This window comes from Zootoca vivipara, chromosome Z2, assembly GCF_965207765.1.
Source record: "Zootoca vivipara chromosome Z2, rZooViv2.hap1.1, whole genome shotgun sequence".
Classification (NCBI taxonomy): Eukaryota; Metazoa; Chordata; class Lepidosauria; order Squamata; family Lacertidae; genus Zootoca; species Zootoca vivipara.
The window spans coordinates 22,092,501-22,110,129 of NC_142585.1; the positions used below are offsets into that span (position 1 = coordinate 22,092,501).

A 17,629-nucleotide genomic window follows, 5' to 3' on the forward strand; every position below is an offset into this window, starting at 1 on the left:
CTGTGGCTGTTCCCCCATTCATTACAAGTTCCAACTTCGCTGGAGACTTTAAAGCAGAAGTTGGATTAGCCATCTGCAATGGGTGCTTCAGTTAAGGTTCCTGCATTGCAAAAGGGGGTTGGACTAGATGACCCTGGGTTCCTTCCAACTGGACAGTTCTAGGATTAGCCATCTTGGTGCCCTCTGGCGGTTTGGGGACTACATCCCCAACTGCTGGCCACACCAGGCTGGAGCTGATGGAAATCCAACACCCTTGAAGGGCGCTATATTGCCCACCCCTTCTGCAGTGAGCCCACCACCAGAGCAAAGAATGGTTACTGCAGCGGGCCAAGGTATAAGCAGCGTTATCCCGCGCCCTCCCGCAATCTTTTCCTCCAAACAACAAAAAACACCTGCCGTTCCCCGCAAGCCGAGCTTGGGGGCGCCAGAGAGCAACCACCAGGAGGCGGAAGGACGTGGGAGCGTATCGGCCTGCGTTGTGAGGGCTGGCCCTTTTTTGAGTGGCAGCTCCAGCAGACCAATCCGAAAGTACGGTAAGCATACAGGCGGAGAACGGGGCAGGGAAATAAAATCCAGGCATCGCGGGAGATGCTACGTTTCCATAGCAACTGCGAAGATTGTGGCTCGGGCGGGCGAGCGGTAGGGAGTTTTATCCAGGACGGAGCAGATAAAATTAAAGTGGGCGGAGGAGGTGGATGAACGAGGATCGGGGCCCTTAGCTGGTGTGAGCATGGGCACTATTCGGGTCTATTACACCAGTGTCACAGGATCCAGGGAGGTGAGAGGAGAGGTAGAGACGGCTCCTACCCCCCGCGCCCCCCGTGGGATGCAGCGATAGAGCCACCAAAAGGAGGGTTGGGTAGGTGGGTCCATCATCTGGCGCGGAATAGGAGGGGTTTGTGGCACAGGTGTGGGCTGACTTGGAGGAACCCCATGGCACGTCTACTCAGAAGGCACTTTGCACATGCTCAAACGCACCGTTTGGAAAATCAGGAGCCCATTCCTTACTCTCAGCTACTTTAACTTTTGCTGTACATATCTATCTAGGCGCATGCACAAACCTTGCTCTCTCTTCTAAGTGGTGCTGGTGCCAGGCTATTTCACGTCTTGGGCAAGGCTAATGACTTGGGTGCGCTTTCCCCTGCCCCCCAAATTAAAAAATGCTAACTTCAATTTTCAAAAACAGACACCTTGTAGGAGAAAGTATATGAAAACTTGAAACTGCTCCATTTTAGATTGCAGGACTATGCCATACAACCATCTTCGATTATATTCCTCAAATACGAAAGGAAGCGTTTTAGCACACAAATCATTTCGAATACTCTTGTGAACTGTGATGTTGAAATTTATGTCTCTTAAAAGTTTCAGTTTCAGCCACATCAAAATCTAACTTTGCGTGCCATTGGAAATTTTGTCACTGATTCCTCCAGGTCAAGTGCCAAAGTTTTGGCATGTTTGATATAGTTGCCAAGTCTCTTTTGCCAATATTGTTGAGCCTATGTAAGTTTTTATAAATTTTGAACTTTGAGAAACTTTCCTCAAAAACATAAAAGAAAAGCAAAATGGTATCAGAAATGTATAAGCTATAACAAAAACTAATCTGTATAAAACTGCCCATCAAAGGTCAGTACTAATACACCCACCTCTGAGGTCTATATCCTTGGCTGCTGCCTAGTTGACCTTATGAGAGCACCAGACCTGCCTCTAAGGGAGGGTTGTTCTGCACTTCTTCAGAGTATTTGATTCAGAACACCACACTTTGCTAAGTCCCTGGAACCCCAGTGCTTTGTGTCAACATGCAAATAGTTGACTACTCTGTTAGAAAATCCAAATATTATGCAGTATGTTTTCTTCTGTCTGACCTGATTTACCACCACCACCACCCAGCTCCAGTCTGCCATTGGTGGAGGAATGTACACACACACAGCCTCACCTGTGACAGAAAGGGGAAAAACAATACAGGGAGGGAAAGTCCCTTCAGCAAATGGGAAACTCTTCCTTAGATAGCGGCATGCATAAATATGATGACAAAGCTACCTTGCACTTCTAGCTAAGACAGTCATGCTAACCCCACTTACCTGTGAGGAAGCACCGCTTAACTTAACATAAAACACTAGAACAGCATCCTTAAAAATAAAGTCAAATGAAAGAGGATCCAGTTTTAGGGATCCATGGAAAACTGGGCAAAAAGTCTTTACGAAACTGAAGCAAATAACTGACAATGCTTCACAAATGGCACAGGGAAGGACATCCCAAAACAACAGTGGGAAACAACCATTAACCAGTCACCATTCTAAGATATCCTGTAGGTTGTGGCATTGTCAAATGTTTCATTGGTTGATCTAAGTTGGCTCTCAGCACATCCCCCAGACCACTTTCCCCTCTCCTCAGGCCACATTCCCTCACCTGCTCTATTCCTCACCCTCCTTGAGCGCTTTTGTTTGTGGCTGAAATGTGTCTCTGAACTGTAAAAATAGATTCTAACCTAGAGGTCTATATGGGGTAGGGGGTGAATGTCCTTCATGTAAGAGAGGCACCATGATTCAGGACTACCATCTTCAACAGGAATGTTTGTCTCTGCCTAGGTGAAGCAAAGGCAGTCTGATGTCATTCGCATTCTGGATGGAAACCGTATGAAGTACCAGTTAGTGGATGTGTCCATCAGTGAAAGTTTGTTGCAGGAGATGAGGGACAAAGCTGGGAAGCCAGATGCGATTCCACCTCAAATATTTAATGGAGAGGAGTATTGTGGGGTAAGAGATCAGACTCTGCACAATCACAAAGACACACGAAGCAGCTAAGATACATAAGAGACAACCTGCTGGATCAAGCCAAAGCTCCATGTAGTCCTGCACTCTGTTCTAACAGTAGCTAACCCACAATTATATTTTATCCATTTGAACTATTGTTTATTTGGATTTTTAGCCCAAACTTCCTCAAATGTCTGAGCACCATTGCCCTCTGTCAATGATTCTTACAACAATCCTGGAGGGCAAGTTGAGTTGAGATAGTGACTGGTCCAGCAAGCCTTATAATTGAGTGGAGATTTGAATTCATGCCTCCCAGGTCCACACTTTTCCCAACCTGATGTTCTCCAGCTGTTTTGGGACTACAAATCTTGTAAGTTCCAGACAATGGTTAGCAACGATGGGAGTTGTAGTCCAGCAACATCTGGAGAACACCATCTTGGGTAAGGTGGCTGTAACCATTACGCATACCAAACAGGAGGTTTGTTGGTTTCTTGAATCTATATAATGGGCTGTTTGTATTTGTTTTTAGGATTTTGAGATGCTGTATGAAGCAACTGAAAATGAAGAAGTTGGGAAGTTCCTGAAGATAGGAAGGGTAGACAGTGTTGCAAGAGAAGGGATTTCCATCTGAGATGTGGCTCCACATAGACTTCAAATGATATTAAAATATTGTCCAGTTTTTGACTTAGATGAAATTTGTGAATTCTGCGTGTCAAAAAAATCCCAAGACATAAATACGTTAGTTGCACAAATGACAAATCAGGTTTCTGGATAATGTTTGCTTCAAGTGCCATGCCATCTTCTTTGTGAAACAATGTTCAGCACTACCTTCTTCAGAAGCTAACTGGAAACACATTGTTTTCAGCTATGAAAAACATTTGCATATAGGTACTATAGGTACTGGAAAATATTGCTCATATATATGGAATATTAAATTAAAACTGCAGCCAAAGTGTATACAAAATCAGCTGATCAGTTAACAGTCCTTTGTCTTATGGGCAATAGTCCATTAATGTATCATGCCCATTAAGAACATAGGAGCCCACTGGATCAGGCCAGTGGCCATTATAGTTCAGCATCCTCTTCTCAGTAGTCAATTTGATACCTATGGGAAGCCCACAAGTAGGATCTGAATGCAATCTCCTGTGGTTTCCAGAAACAGTATTCACAAACATCCTGCCTCCGACTATGGAGGCAGAGCATAGCTACCATGCTCAGCAGCCATGTTAGCCTTACCCTCCATGAATGTGTCTAATTTCTCTTTTAAAGCCAACCAAATTGATAGACATTGCTGCTTCATGTGTGAGCGAATTCCATCGTTTTAACTATTCAAACACAGTATACCCAATGTGGCAGTTCATAGAACTATTTCAAACAAACAGAAATAAACATTATTTTATTGAAGACTGCATGATACACAACACGATACAGCCCACAGAATTAAGACAAGAGCTTCAGGATGGTTTGGGGTTCAGATGAAAAGGGGCCTGGGTATGTGTCCTTCCTCATTTGTCATTTATTTGTGGCATTTCATTTTAGATAGAGGAAAGTAGGCTGCAGGTGTGGGTTGGCTTGCATAGAGAAGGTCCCTGGTTCCATCTCCAGGTGGGAATGTTCCCTGCTTGAAACTTTGAAGAGCCACTGCTGGCCAGTGTAGATGGACCATTTGTGTGACTAGGTATAAGAAAGCTTTGTGCCTATGAAAGGGTCAAATCTCAACTATTATGACCCTAGTAATTATCACCACTACCCTGGGGCTGCTTTGTGATTATTATTATTTTAATGTGTATTGAATACAAAAATATGTATGTAATGTCACATGTAGTTTGGGCCAAAATGCTGCTGTTCATCATCACTTCCTAAACCAGAACTCTCTTGTGCATTTACTGCAAGCCATTCTCCTCCCAACATCATCTACCTCTCTATCAGCTAAGATTTTGTGACTCTTTTGGTGGATACTAAGTTTAGCAGATCTCAGGGTTTTTCAGTACTTGCCAATATTTCCCTCTTGTTTGTCAGTGGCCCATTTGGGCTTCGTTTCTGTTTGCTTTTAGAATACATGATTAAATATAAGAGAACAGAGTAGAAGTGGGGTACCCTGTTGTAGGCTGGAGCAAAGGGAAAGAGGGAAAAGCTGAAGACCACAGTCTCTCTAACACGGAAGCATGTTGCATATTACAAATAAACAAGACACCAGTAAAGCTTGTGTATGTGTGTGTGTCAGGTAGAAATCTTTATTATGAAATTCATACTACTGTAGCAGAAAACAGAGTGAACGGAAAGATGCAGAAGTACAGCTGTTACTACAGATTTTTTAAAAAATCAATTTTCATTGCTGTGTGTTGATTACCAATATTAAGACTAACTTAGCAGAAAGACAAAATACCCTTCTAAGAAATCAGCAATTCTTATGAAAAATATATATATTGAGAGAGAACCAGAACATCTTGTGACTTGATTTCCTAATCCAGGACCCAGAATGATCACAGAAGTGGACAGAAGGATTTTTTTTAACCCCATTAAAAACAGGAAAGGCAGCCATTAATTTAAAAAAAACCCAAGTCTGTTAAAAATGACAAGCCTGATTATTATTAATAAAAACAAGTAAGTCCTTACTTGAGGAAAGAGTACATTATCTCAGGTTTTAAATATAAAGCAAAAGAATTCAATTTTACCAAGTCTCAAAAAGCAGTTTAAAGGCAAATGCTTACAAAGGAGATTTTGGCTTAGTTCTCACAGTGGTGCTGAATGTACATCTGGGGTTGCCTACTTTTTCAAGATGCAGGAGTGCCATGCATTGGTTTGCCCTACTTTCTGCAGTCCTACATTACTTTGGGCACACATGGGCAAATAAAATGTGTGAATTAGGTCCCCATGGGTGTAGGCCACCTGTTTCAGTTATTAAAATTGCTGCCTATATATCCCTATTCTGGTTGAAACATGAATGATTAATCTGGAGTGGGGAACCTTCTTCAGCCAAAGGGCCACATGACCTTCTAGACAACCTTCTGGGGGCCGCATGCCAGTGGTGGGTGATGACAGAAGCAAAAGTGGAACAACAAATGCTAATTTGCTCACATATCCCTCCGTATCGTTCATCTAGGAAAGAAAGAAGCACAATCAGAGCTTAAGGGCACATTATATCCTGGCAAAAACACTAAATAGGTATAAAGCAGGGTGATGTGACTTGATAAGAATCCCACAGGTAAGGTACATTTGCTTCCCAGGCCTGAGGTTCCTCATCCCGATTAAGTCCCAGAAAATGAAGAACATACTATGGATTTCTGTAACCCTCCTTCTATCTTGTGCACTGGTCACGCTTCCATTTCCTAGGTTACTTCTAGACAAGTGACTTATTGGGCATTAAACCTGATTCGTTTGCACAAAGTTTGTGGGCAAGTTATATGGTGTGCACTGTTGTCAAGTATTCATTCTGTATTTTTTTTTGGGGGGGGCGTTACATTACATCACATCAAGCATCTGTTATGCTACACTTTACAGTGCATTTTCCAATCACATCCTTTCAAAAGAAAATCATTTAGAGTGGGGGAAGTAGGTTTATTGTTCAGGAGTACCAAATCCACATTAAAGGTGTAGCCTAGATTTGCTGGCATGCAACTGAATCCCAACTGCAGTTGTCTGGAAGTGGTCCTGGTTTCTTGTTTCAATGGTATGAATAATTAGGAAAAGAATGGACAGCAAGACCCTCTAAGCAATGATTTGAGACTATGGATGGAAGTAGGTTTGCAACCCATAACTTGCAAGCAAGCAATAACCCATAGTTTTCTCATTCAGATGTAACCGCAAGCTATAGTAATCACATCCCAAAAGACAGAAAGGAGAATCCATGCAGAAGAGGGGAGAAAGAAACATATTTTCCAATCCAAACAGAGCTCATACTAAGAAACCTGTTCAGAAACAGCATTTGGGCTAAAGCAAATAGTGAAAGCTACTCCATATGCTGCTGTGCTTCCAACTCTTTTACATTACAAAGCCTGTAAAATAAGGCAACAGCTGCTTTTGGGCTGCACCCATTTCTTCAAACATTGCATCCAACATTTTCTATTGGGGGGAAACACAGGTCAGCATAGAAGTCACATCACTGCTTTCTCTCTTAAACTCCACTGTCTTCTCAAATATTCTGAAGCATGGAGACTTTACTCCTCAAACTCCTCAACCAGGTCTAACAAATGATAAGATGGTGACAAGCTACGCTATGTCTAAAAAGGAAGCCTGATTCTCAGAGCGCTTGCATACAGTAGACAGTCCTGCAAATTGGTATGAATCCCAGTCATAAACACACCAATTAAAGGGGGGGGGCTTGAAAAGAAGATACTTGATAACAGATTAGAAAGCAACTTTGTTCAATATACAAGGGGACAACAGATACGGGTATATTGTGGCCAGTAGAAAAATGTGTATGCCAAGCTATCACTGGATCAGAGCTTTGGCACACAGTCTTCAATATTACTTTCTAACTTAGAGACCTTGATGAATCAGTCCCCCCAGAATGCTTTCTGGGTGAGGTTATTGCCTGTTGCATGATAACAGCTCAATATTGCAATAAATGAAAATCAACATGATGGGCAAAGATTGCTGAAAGCAGCTTCATGGCATTGCAAATCCACGCTGACATATCTGTAGATGTGGCATTTCTTTCAGTATCTCTCTTCCTACAAAGCAGCGAAGATTTACTCGGAATGACTATTATTCCAAATAGCAATAACTTGATTATGCTTTTCAAGTTCTAAAACATACACAAGCACAGTGGAATGGTTTTTTGTTTTTTTTGCAAAACGCCGCATGAAAGGCTTCAAATTTTACAGAAGATGAGGACCAGAGCAGGTTTGATTCTTGTGGGTTTTTTGGCTTATTTGTAATACGGTTTGTTATGCACCTTTCACCGTGACTGCACTAAAATCTTGCACAAGTAGGCGTTTTCAGGTCCTTGAGAAGCAGATATATTATAATGTAATCAAACCTCGAGTTTGTGAGAATTCCTCACATTGGTCACTCCAATGAGAATCATAAGGCATTTTTAAAAATTACAGCAGACAATTTCAAAATGCATCTACAAATGAAGAAATACCCTAACCTCAGCAAGCAACTACAACTATTACTACACTACATATTAACTTTTTTATTTCAAAAATCACATTTAAAGAGACACCAACATTATTTTTCAGTAATGTTTTCGAGGCACTGGCGTTGATTAACAGAATTATTTGCTGTTGTTTCAGCTGTTGGATCTACAAGTACTGTATAACTACAGATTTGCATTAATAATAGTAAAATAAGGTGGGGTGTTTTTTATGTTTACCAATAAAAAATACACAATTGCCAAAAAGCAGATTGCACTACTTGGGTGAACAAGTGGGGGGGAAATCATGATTTCTAAACACTTCCTTTAATGACATCCTTTGTCTTCATGGCAAGTTTGAGTTTTCACTTGGCATTTTCCATTTTATATTCATGTATAGTGGGATGCCGTGTGCAGCAATCAGCACAGGGGGTGGGGCGGAATTCTTGAAGCAGAGATAATTTTGCTATTGTATCAAAAAGCTGTTGAAATTTCTCTTTGCAGAACATTTAAGGCTTTAGGCACAGGGGAAAATATTCACGCTTCTTGCTTCGCCAGGGCTTCTGCCTCCTAGAACAACAACAATAATAACGTCATGAATAAACAAAATGCAAGGGTGTTATTACTATTAAAAGAAAACAATGACAACTTGGACACGTGTGTTTGTTTTGATGACAGACAAGAAAGGAAAAATTGTGGCGCAACTTGGGCAAATAACAAAGCCACATTGTGTAAATGGCAGAATTCCCACTGATCTCAGCTTATCACTCACAGGCCCAAGGAGACACTGTGTGCTAGCACATTGCTAGCCAGGGAGTGTATAGGACATGAAAGGCAGACTAGCTTAAACACGGGCTGGAACGGCATAGTCTTGCCCCTTTCACACTGGCTCTGTTGCTCATTGCTGCTTCTGTCTTCTGCAACAATAGTGGGCAGGGAGTGGCTGGCAGTAGGAGGCCATGGAACCAGTGGAAAAGGGCAAGATGGCAGGGCTTCAGCTAGTACTTGGCCGTGCGATCCTAACCATGTCTGCTCAGAAACAAGTCCCATTGTGGTTAGGATCGCAACCCAAGTCACTTAAATGCCTGAAAGTTCATGTTTCAAGGTGAGCTCAGAGCATATCTGAACAGAGGCTGATCCACTAGGGTGGACAGGACACTGCCCCACCAACTGCAGTCCGTTCTCAGCTACCCCCCACTTGCCTGCCTGACTTCTTACTTACAGGCAAAGCCTGCCAGCTTCCTCCTCCTTAGTCTTGGTCTTCCCCTTGCAGAGCTCAGCAGGAAGGAGGAGGATGGGTACAAAGCTAAAATTAGTGGGCTCTGGCTATCATTGGTTCTAGCTCTGCTTACCTTCCTACCACCCTACTAGTCCCAATAGGAACTAGCACCCCTGGAAGAACCTGTTTCAGTGTCTCTTTATCCTATATTTGTCAAAAGTCTTAAGTTCTAATTTGTGCAATAAATTCTAATTTGTGCAATAAAAAAATTCCTTCAGTAGCACCTTAAAGACCAACTAAGTTTTTATTTTGGTATGAGTTTTCGTGTGCATGCACACTTCTTCAGATACCTAATTTGTGCAACAGCAAACCCAGAATGTCCTCCCTAGAGATGCTCAACAGCTACATTCCTAGGCTCCTTTCCTATGTGTTTCCTGGATTGTGAACTCCATTTTTTGCTGTTGTTGGTGATGAGTTTTTAAACCAGCACATTTCTAGATATTTCCATTTTATAAACCATGACTTTTTTATTTTGCACTAAGTTATTGCTTTGGGTATGTTTTAAGCAAATTTATACGTGTGTGTGTGTGTGTGTAAAAAAGAACCACCCAGGTTTTCAGAAGATATGTACTTGGCAGGGCCAATCCTGGCTCTCAGGTATGTTTGCAAGGACATCACATGAACATTTTTTGTGTATACTCAAATCCTGTAATCAGCAATTCAGTAGCTAGGTTTTGAAAAGTCAAGATATATCCCACACAGTTTCTTTTCAGGGAAACTGGGGTGTGTCTCTCTGTGTGCGAGAGATATAACCAAAACACACACATACACAGAAAGCAATGATTCACAATACAAATGCTAGATATTTTCAAATCCCCCCCCTTCAAGGAGTCAATAAGCATGACAGCTAATAACCTTAAGAACCAACTTATCAGATCAAAAGGTGGGCTGGAGAGAAAATGTAGCACTGTGAACGCTTGATAGCGAATCAATGAGTCTTCTAACGTGTTTACATAGAAGAATGCTAGCAGGTAAGCTAATCCCATCTCATCTGACTGAAATCAGAAAAGAATTTTTCCATTTCAAGACCTCTCACAGGAATCCAGTGCTTAACTAACCTAGACAGCTACAGAAAACAAGTCTGTAAACTACCTAAGGCAAAAGTCTATTACAAAGAGACAGCATGTTCCAAGAATGTTCAGATATTTCATGGCTAACATTCACCTTTATAACAAACGCTTTAGCAAGTTCTGATTTTTAAGGACTCCCTCTCCTATCCCCTCTTGTGGATTGTTTCCCTACCCACCTCCTCTCTTTCCCACACTTTATGGTAAGAACCAGATTCATGGTAAGAACTGGATTTCTGCCAGAAAAAGCAGCCAACCTGGATCAGGGCTAAAGAGGGGGGGTAGCTTTAACCCTTTCCTCCCTGCAATACTGCCCCATCAAGGGTATACCAGCAATACACAGCACCATTGGTGCAATTAGCAGTTTGTGTGTGTGTGTGTGTGTGTGTGTGTTGGAGGTGGGGTGATTTTCAGTGGGACAATGGTGCAGAGGGTTAGGTGCCCCTAATGCTGCAGTCATTATCTGGATAGTGATCCTCCGTAGATGCTTTCTGCAAAAGCACATAGCTTGACTTTGTGAAAGCAAGTAGAAATCTTCCTTTAGAACCATATGATGTCTTTCTAAAGAAGTGAAAATATTTATGCAAATACCAGTCTGAAAAAAGCAGGCATTAAGATGAAATTATACATACCTTGGAACCAGGTGGGGCAGTCAAGCCTAAAAAGGCGTATACCGCATTATTCTCTCTAGCTTCGAAGAAATCTTCATAGTTCTTTCAGATTAAAAAAAAAGCAGAAAGAGAATCAACATTCCAGCAATAACAATCAAGTTAGAATGGCTAATCTAAGAGTCACCAACATGGCACCCTTGGGCACAGTAGAGCCCATTGAAGTCTTCCCCTGACACTTGCAAAAACCATTCTCGCTCAATGCCCCCTTGGTTGTGAAGACGGTTATCTTCTTCTCCACACTCCTACCCACTTCCTTTTTCAACTCTACATCCTTTTCAAGACTCAGATTAACACTACTGGTTCCAACGTTTACACTTTGGAAAAGCAAAATGTTTGCGTAAGTGCTTCTTCTCTCTCCCCCCTCCCCACTCTCTCAAGGAGGGGCTGATCTGGAGGAGCGGGGAGTAATCAGAAGGCACTCACCCCAACATCTAAAAAGACTAGTGAACCCTGGGCTAGTCTTTGAGATATGGTAGGTGGGGGCTCATGCGTGGAGACGTGTTCTCTAAGATAACTAGGGCCCCAGGTTATGAAGGACACGGTATCCTGTTCTTCATTAGCTGCATTTGTAGGTGGGATTGATTGAGTTGCTACCCCCCTTCCTTCAAGAAAGAACACTCTACTCCCACTGCCAGTTGCCCTAGGACCACAAAACAAAAATGAAACATACTCTGGCCTGTGCCATCAGCCAGGGTCCCAAAGGCCGCTGGGAGCTGCACTCCATGCCTCCTGGAAAGAGCATCATGTTAAGCAAGAGACCAACCTGGCTCTTATTGGCCAATAAAGGAGAAGCTGTTACCGTTCCTTTTTCCACCTCATTCCTTTTTTTCTTTTTTTATCATGCCTTCAAGTCATAGCTGCCAAGTTTTCCCTTTTCTCGCGAGGAAGCCTATTCAGCATAAGGGAAAATCCCTTAAAATAAGGGATAACTTGGCAGCTATGCTTCAAGTGGTTGTATTATCTTTTAATATATGTGTAGTGCTTTGAACATTTTGGTGCTTTTAATATTTTCCCTCTAAATTTCTTCCTTGGAACTCAAGGCAACATATATGGACTCCCAAGTCAGTCTCCCAATTTGGACAATGACTAGATCCCAACCCACTCAGCTTCAGCAAATTATATCAACTAGCTTTTTGGACCACACCCTGAGATCTTGTATGAACTGATCAAAGGCCTAACTACCGTGTTTCTCCTAAAATAAGACACCGTCTTATATTTATTTTTCCTCCAAACAAAAAAACAAAAAACCTCACTATGGCTTATTTTCAGGGGATGTCTTATTTTTTACCTCCTGCCGCGGCCGGCATTGCTGCTGCGCCTATCACTATGCCTTATTTTGGGGGTATTGCTTATATTCCCTGAATGCTTAAAAATCCTGCTATGGCTTATTTTATGACTACATCTTAAAATAGGGGAAACAGGGTTGTTCAGTTTTCTGTTCTCACAGCCAGATGCCTCCAGGAAGTTTGCTGGAACCTGCCTGCCTATTAACATCATTTTCATAGCCTTAGTTCCATGTTCCCTCAATACAGGAAGCAATGCCACCCATTGCTCAAATGAGGGCCTTTGGGGTAATGGCCCCATAATGGTTGAATGCTCTCCCCTTAGGCAACTTAGTTATATACTCCTGGCATTCAGAAATTGGTACAAAGCCCACATGTCTGGAAAGGCTTTGGAATCATAGGAGCCAACTCTCAGGGGCCAAGGGATCTTCAAAAAAAACCAATAAAATATTTGAGTGGGCTGGGGGCCCCCAAAGTTGATGGGCATTGCCATTTAAATGGCATCCATGCACTGCGTCATGTGACTGATTATACAGGGCGGGGCTTACCAACCCCCCCTCTATTTTATTCAAGTTGGCACCCCAGTTTGGAGTGACAGTGAGTTGGATTTATTGATGTATTTCGACATCACAGGATTGCTCGTTTCAATTAGCCTCAGGAGAAAGTGATATTTGTATACTGCCTACGTAAATGTAACCTAGCCAATATTTTTTTTAAAAAAACTTGGGGTGTGGTTTGTTTGTTTGTTTGTTTGGATGTGATTGAACAGTTTTTTTATTGTAACGTATGCACTACCCTTTTATTGTTGGTGTTATTATGAAATTGTTCTTGCAATTGTTGATTTTATGATGTACAGTATTGCTGTTTTCATTGACAAAAGCTCCACACCGCTATTGTAAGCATAATTCTTTTGTGGAAAGACAGCATACAAATAAAGTGAAGATGATACCTTACAGTTTTTTAGGATCCCCCCTTCTTTAATTGCTAAGTTGCATTTTTATAAACTAACTTGAGCATATAAAAAAGCAGGTATCTGAAGAAGTGTGCATGCACACGAAAGCTCATACCAATGACAAACTTAGTTGGTCTCTAAGGTGCTACTGGAAGGATTTTTTATTATTTATTATTTTGTTTAAAGTGTGTGTGTGTGTGTGTGTGTGTGTGTGTGTAATAGTTTTTATTATTATATTCTAATTTCTTACCCACCCTTCATGAGAAGAGCCTCCTTGAAAAGTTGCCATATCTAGTGCGGGCTGGGAATTAGAATGTCTGGCAATCGTCTAGTTCCCAAATACAGCATTAAGCTCCAAAATTTCTAACATTAACAATGTACAGTATAGCTTGAACATGGTGCCAAGACAGTAGGTCTCAGTATCCATGGCAACAGCAATACATGCATCTTGAAACTCCTACTCTGTTTCTTCCTCCTCCAGGTTCTAAAAGGACTGGATAATTGCCCACTAGGCTTCACTGACATTTGGACCAACATCTGATACTTGCAGAAGACACAGGTGTTCCCCTCACCCCCCACTGCCCAACTGACACCCTGGAAGATGCCAACCGTGAGCATCTCAATTTTTTGCTATCGAGTTGTACTACAGAAATGAGAGGCTATGCATCTGTCCGTAACTTTTCTGCGCTTGTAATGAATCAGTCTTTTAGTGTGGCACACTCCCCTATTCTCTGGATAGGCACCTTCACTGTACTGTTTTCAACACCACCTGAAATCTACCCAATATTTGTTTTTAAAACTGCCAGTTTTTAAAACTGCGAACCAGTTAGAGGATTTGGTTGTTGTTTTTTTAAAAAATTAGGTGGTGTATAAATCTTTTTTTAAAGAAAACAAACAAAACCCATCAAATAACTATCTTATCTTTTGAAGCAGAACTCTTTTTCTTAAAAATGATAATAATCAGCATCCTATTTAAAAACGAAAAATTTGAATAAAAACATGGGAGGAGATTGATGCTGCAATCCTGTACAGATTTGCCTGGAGTGAATGGAAATTATTTCTGAGTAGGTATTGCATAGGATGACACTGGTAAATCCCAACACTTTCTGTGTCTTAAATGATGAAAATCTAAGTTAACTCAAATAGGAAGCCAAAAGCAAAAGGGGAAGCTAGACATTTCCACATTGTAGTGGGACTGGATCCAATTTGTGCCAGGGAAAGTTCAAGCCTGTACACTGCTTAAGCAAATACAGTATAATGTCTTTTGGTAAGGTATAGTTGCTGTTTTTAAGTGACAGCTGGTGGACTTACCCCTAGAAGGGAAAGGATAACAAAAAATAGACCACCCAGATACACCATTTCCTTTCAATTATTATTATTAATTAACCATCACCAGCGACACACAACACATTGCTGGATTCAGTCAGGTTGATTCTATATTGCCAAGTGTGACAGAGGAAAGCAGTAATTTTGCAACTGCAGTTGAGAAAATACTAGTGTTTAATGGAGCCAGCGGGAGGTTTTTCAGTTCCCCCTGTGATGTAATCAGCCTAGCTCTTTAATGCAAAGCCTCCCCCACCAAAGGTCACATATCTCAGGCAGGTCACATGTGAGAACCAAAGTGAAGTTAGCCAAGGAGCTGCCATTAAGGGCAAAACATTTTGCATGTCTTCAAGTCAGAAAGGCCAGGCACCTAAAGCAGAGTCTTGTCTTATGAGTACCACGGGAGTAACACAGAAAGCTCCAGATCAGCCACAAGAAAACAGGAGAAAGGGGTTAGAATATGAGCATACTGCAGGGTTTTTACACACTGGGCAACTTATTACATGGTTTTAACTCCTGAAAAGGTTCCTGGGAAGACAGGCTAACTAATGCCAGTGTACTGGATGAAGCAAAGATCACCAGTGTCAAAGCAATGATTCTTCAACATCAACTTTGTTGGACTGGTCATGTTGTTCAGATGCCTGATTATCGTCTTCCAAAGCAACTACTCTATTCCCAACTTAAGAATGGAAAGCGAAATACCAGTGGACAACAAAAGAGGTTTAAAGACTCTCACAAGGCAATTTTTTAAAAAATGTACTACAGAACACCAACAATTGAGAAACACTGGCCTGCAAGCGCTCCAAAAGGAGAACAGCCTTTACCAAAGCTGTCATGGACTTTGAAGACGCTCAAACTCAAAAAGGGAGAAATGAGCTAAGAGGAGAATGCACGCTTGGCAAATCCTCACCGTGATCAACTCCCGCCTGGAAACCAATTGGCCTCCACAGTCACTTACAGACTCAATGTTAAGACCGTGTTCATGGAAGACAATCTTACTTGGCTATGAGTGATCACCGAGAAGACGACGACATGGTTTTAAATTTAATCAGAAAACCTTTGGGGGTCTTGGAAGATTGACAGGCTTTTTAACCTGTTTGTAACTGTTATATTTGTAACCATCTATATATGAAGCTGTTTTATGCTGAGTCAGATCATGGGTCCATGTAGATCAGCATTGTTTACACTGACTACCTAGAGATTGCTAGGGATTGAACCAAAGGCTTTCTGTGTGCAAAGCAGATGCTCTACGACAGAGCTACACTCCTTCGCCAAACCTTTAATACAAAGTACAAAAAAGGAGGACACGAAAAAGAAACCGCTGCCCCCTGTCAAAATATCCCCTCCCCCAACCGAAATCTGGCTCCTGAAAATTGGATGTTCAGTTTTGGACTAGGATGGAGGATTTTTTCTCTGCCCTAATTTCAGGGCTTGCACAGGAGAATTTCCCACTGTATCCTTCCAAAAGGCAGGTAAGAGAGGCCTGGTTCTCACCCCAAGGTACCGGCAGTCATTAAAGATTCGTGGGGGCAAAGGATTCCCACTGGTCGGCCGGCAGTTTTCAGGGATGTTCTCCCGCATCCATTTGCGGTTCTCTTCATTGGCCGCAATGTCCTTCTCCTCGAACTCTATCTTGTTGACTTCCAAAAAGCCACACACGTCCTGCTGTTCCTTTTTAATCTGGAACAAAATATATACATATGAATCAGGCAGGAATAGAAATTTAGTAATAACAGGATCAAATCTCATGGATCAGGGAAAGTCGGGGTGGGGAGAGGTATGTCTTTACAAGACATTCTGAAGCAACTGATGGATGATGTTTCATGTGCAACGGAAGGAAGTGCCTCACAATGCTGGGGCAGTGGTGGGAAATGCCCATTTTTGGTTTACCACCCTATAATACTCTTCTGTAGTGAGAGGTACCAGGAGTAAAATCTCCCCAGGCAATCTAAGTGATTTTGCAAGTCTATACAGAAGGAAAGGCAGACTTTCAGGTAACCTGGTCTCAAGTCGTTCAGGGCTTTATATATTAGTAACAATATATTGAACATGTCCCTGTAACTGATTGTCAGGCACTGAGGTTCCCTCAGCACAGGTGCAATAATGTACACGACTGGGTGCTGCAATCATCATCATGGTCACCAGCTACACCTTATGGACCAGACTCAAGGGAAGCCCCCCAAAGAAGGCATTGCAGCAATCCAATTGTGAAGTTATCAGTGCATGAATCCCGGTGGCCAAGCTATCCCTGTCCAGGAAGGGGCACATTTGGCATACCAACCTAAGCTGGTGACCAGCAACCAAATTGCTATTATGGGTGGGACTCATAGCTGTCAACCCTCCCCTTTTTTTGCGGGAAACTCCCTTATTCCAAGCCACAGCTGTCAACCTTCCCTTTTTTTGCTGGAAATTCCCTTATTCCAGCGCCGTTTCCCGCTGCTATCCTGGATTGTTAGATACACCATAGACTGTCCCCGGGACAGGTGAGGCTGCTGATCCCTTATTTTCAAATCCGAAAGTTGACAGCTATGGGGCTACGAGGAGGTTCTCCAAGGCCAATCATAATGCACAGGCATGTTTCTAAGGATAGGTTGTCATACAAATAAAAAAACGAACTACTCCTGGCCTACAGGAGCATCTAACCATGGTTACTATCATTTCTCACCCAAATGTTACCTACATTATTTATTCACTCATGACTGGATAATATCCTGGGTTATTGGCATCCATCTGTCTTGAGAGACAATGGAGGATACACTCCTTTACAGGAAGGGCCAAAAGCTCAGTAGTTGAACATCTGCTCTGCATGCAAAAGATCCCAGATTCAGTTTTTGGAATCTCTAGGTAGGGACAGGAGAGCTGCTGCCCATCAGTGTAAACAATACTGGGCTAGATAGATCAGTGGTCTTACTCAGTATAAAGACAGCTTCCTATGTTGGTTTAATGAAACTGTAGGATTCAGACAGCACATCTGTCCATCTGCTGTCACTAGAAAGTAAGATAAAAAAAGAGGCTGGCTTTAAGCTAATGAAACTACTGTTAAGAAAAGCAGCACAACAAACACTGTGTTACTTCCGATTCAGGCCAGATGCTGGACTCTTCAAGCAGCTTTCCCATATTTGGACAAGTAAAAACACCCAAATCCTCCACTGAGCAGATGTGAGGTCAGAAGAGAGGCAGACAAGCTCCAAATATGGTAGCTGAGCTCCTTGGCATGCTGGAGT

The 17,629-nt window shown here is 42.1% G+C and overlaps 2 protein-coding genes across 3 annotated transcripts in view; one reads left to right on the forward strand and one right to left on the reverse strand.

Moving 5' to 3' along the window:
* The first annotated feature begins 530 nt into the window (after positions 1-530).
* Positions 531-3,509, forward strand: LOC118093963 (SH3 domain-binding glutamic acid-rich-like protein 3). 2 transcript variants are annotated; one of them, XM_088664609.1, is made up of 3 exons: positions 531-639; positions 2,586-2,753; positions 3,280-3,509. In XM_088664609.1, the coding sequence occupies exons 1-3, from the start codon at positions 589-591 to the stop codon at positions 3,379-3,381; spliced, it is 321 nt and encodes a 106-aa protein (XP_088520735.1). In that variant the 5' UTR covers positions 531-588; the 3' UTR covers positions 3,382-3,509. The 2 variants fall into 2 exon arrangements, with proteins under 2 accessions (XP_088520735.1, XP_034989721.1); XM_035133830.3 differs by having other exon boundaries at positions 596-778.
* A 1,444-nt stretch (positions 3,510-4,953) lies between these two features.
* Positions 4,954-17,629, reverse strand: part of SH3BGRL (SH3 domain binding glutamate rich protein like) — a 37,857-nt gene continuing 25,181 nt past the window's right edge. Inside the window, exons 2-4 of the mRNA XM_035133101.3 lie at positions 15,900-16,085; positions 10,809-10,889; positions 4,954-8,400 (exon numbers count right to left, since the gene is read on the reverse strand). Of these exons, the coding sequence (XP_034988992.1) occupies positions 8,368-8,400; positions 10,809-10,889; positions 15,900-16,085 (300 nt within the window). The 3' untranslated portion in view covers positions 4,954-8,367. The remainder of the gene's footprint in view (positions 8,401-10,808; positions 10,890-15,899; positions 16,086-17,629) is intronic.

Excerpts from the sequence above, each read along its gene's own strand:
- LOC118093963 (XM_088664609.1), top strand. The coding sequence starts at position 589 with ATGCTACGTTTCCATAGCAACTGCGAAGATTGTGGCTCGGGCGGGCGA. Across the intron at positions 640-2,585 it reads GTGGCTCGGGCGGGCGAGCG|GTGAAGCAAAGGCAGTCTGA; the intron begins GTAGGGAGTTTT and ends GTCTCTGCCTAG. Across the intron at positions 2,754-3,279 it reads ATGGAGAGGAGTATTGTGGG|GATTTTGAGATGCTGTATGA; the intron begins GTAAGAGATCAG and ends ATTTGTTTTTAG.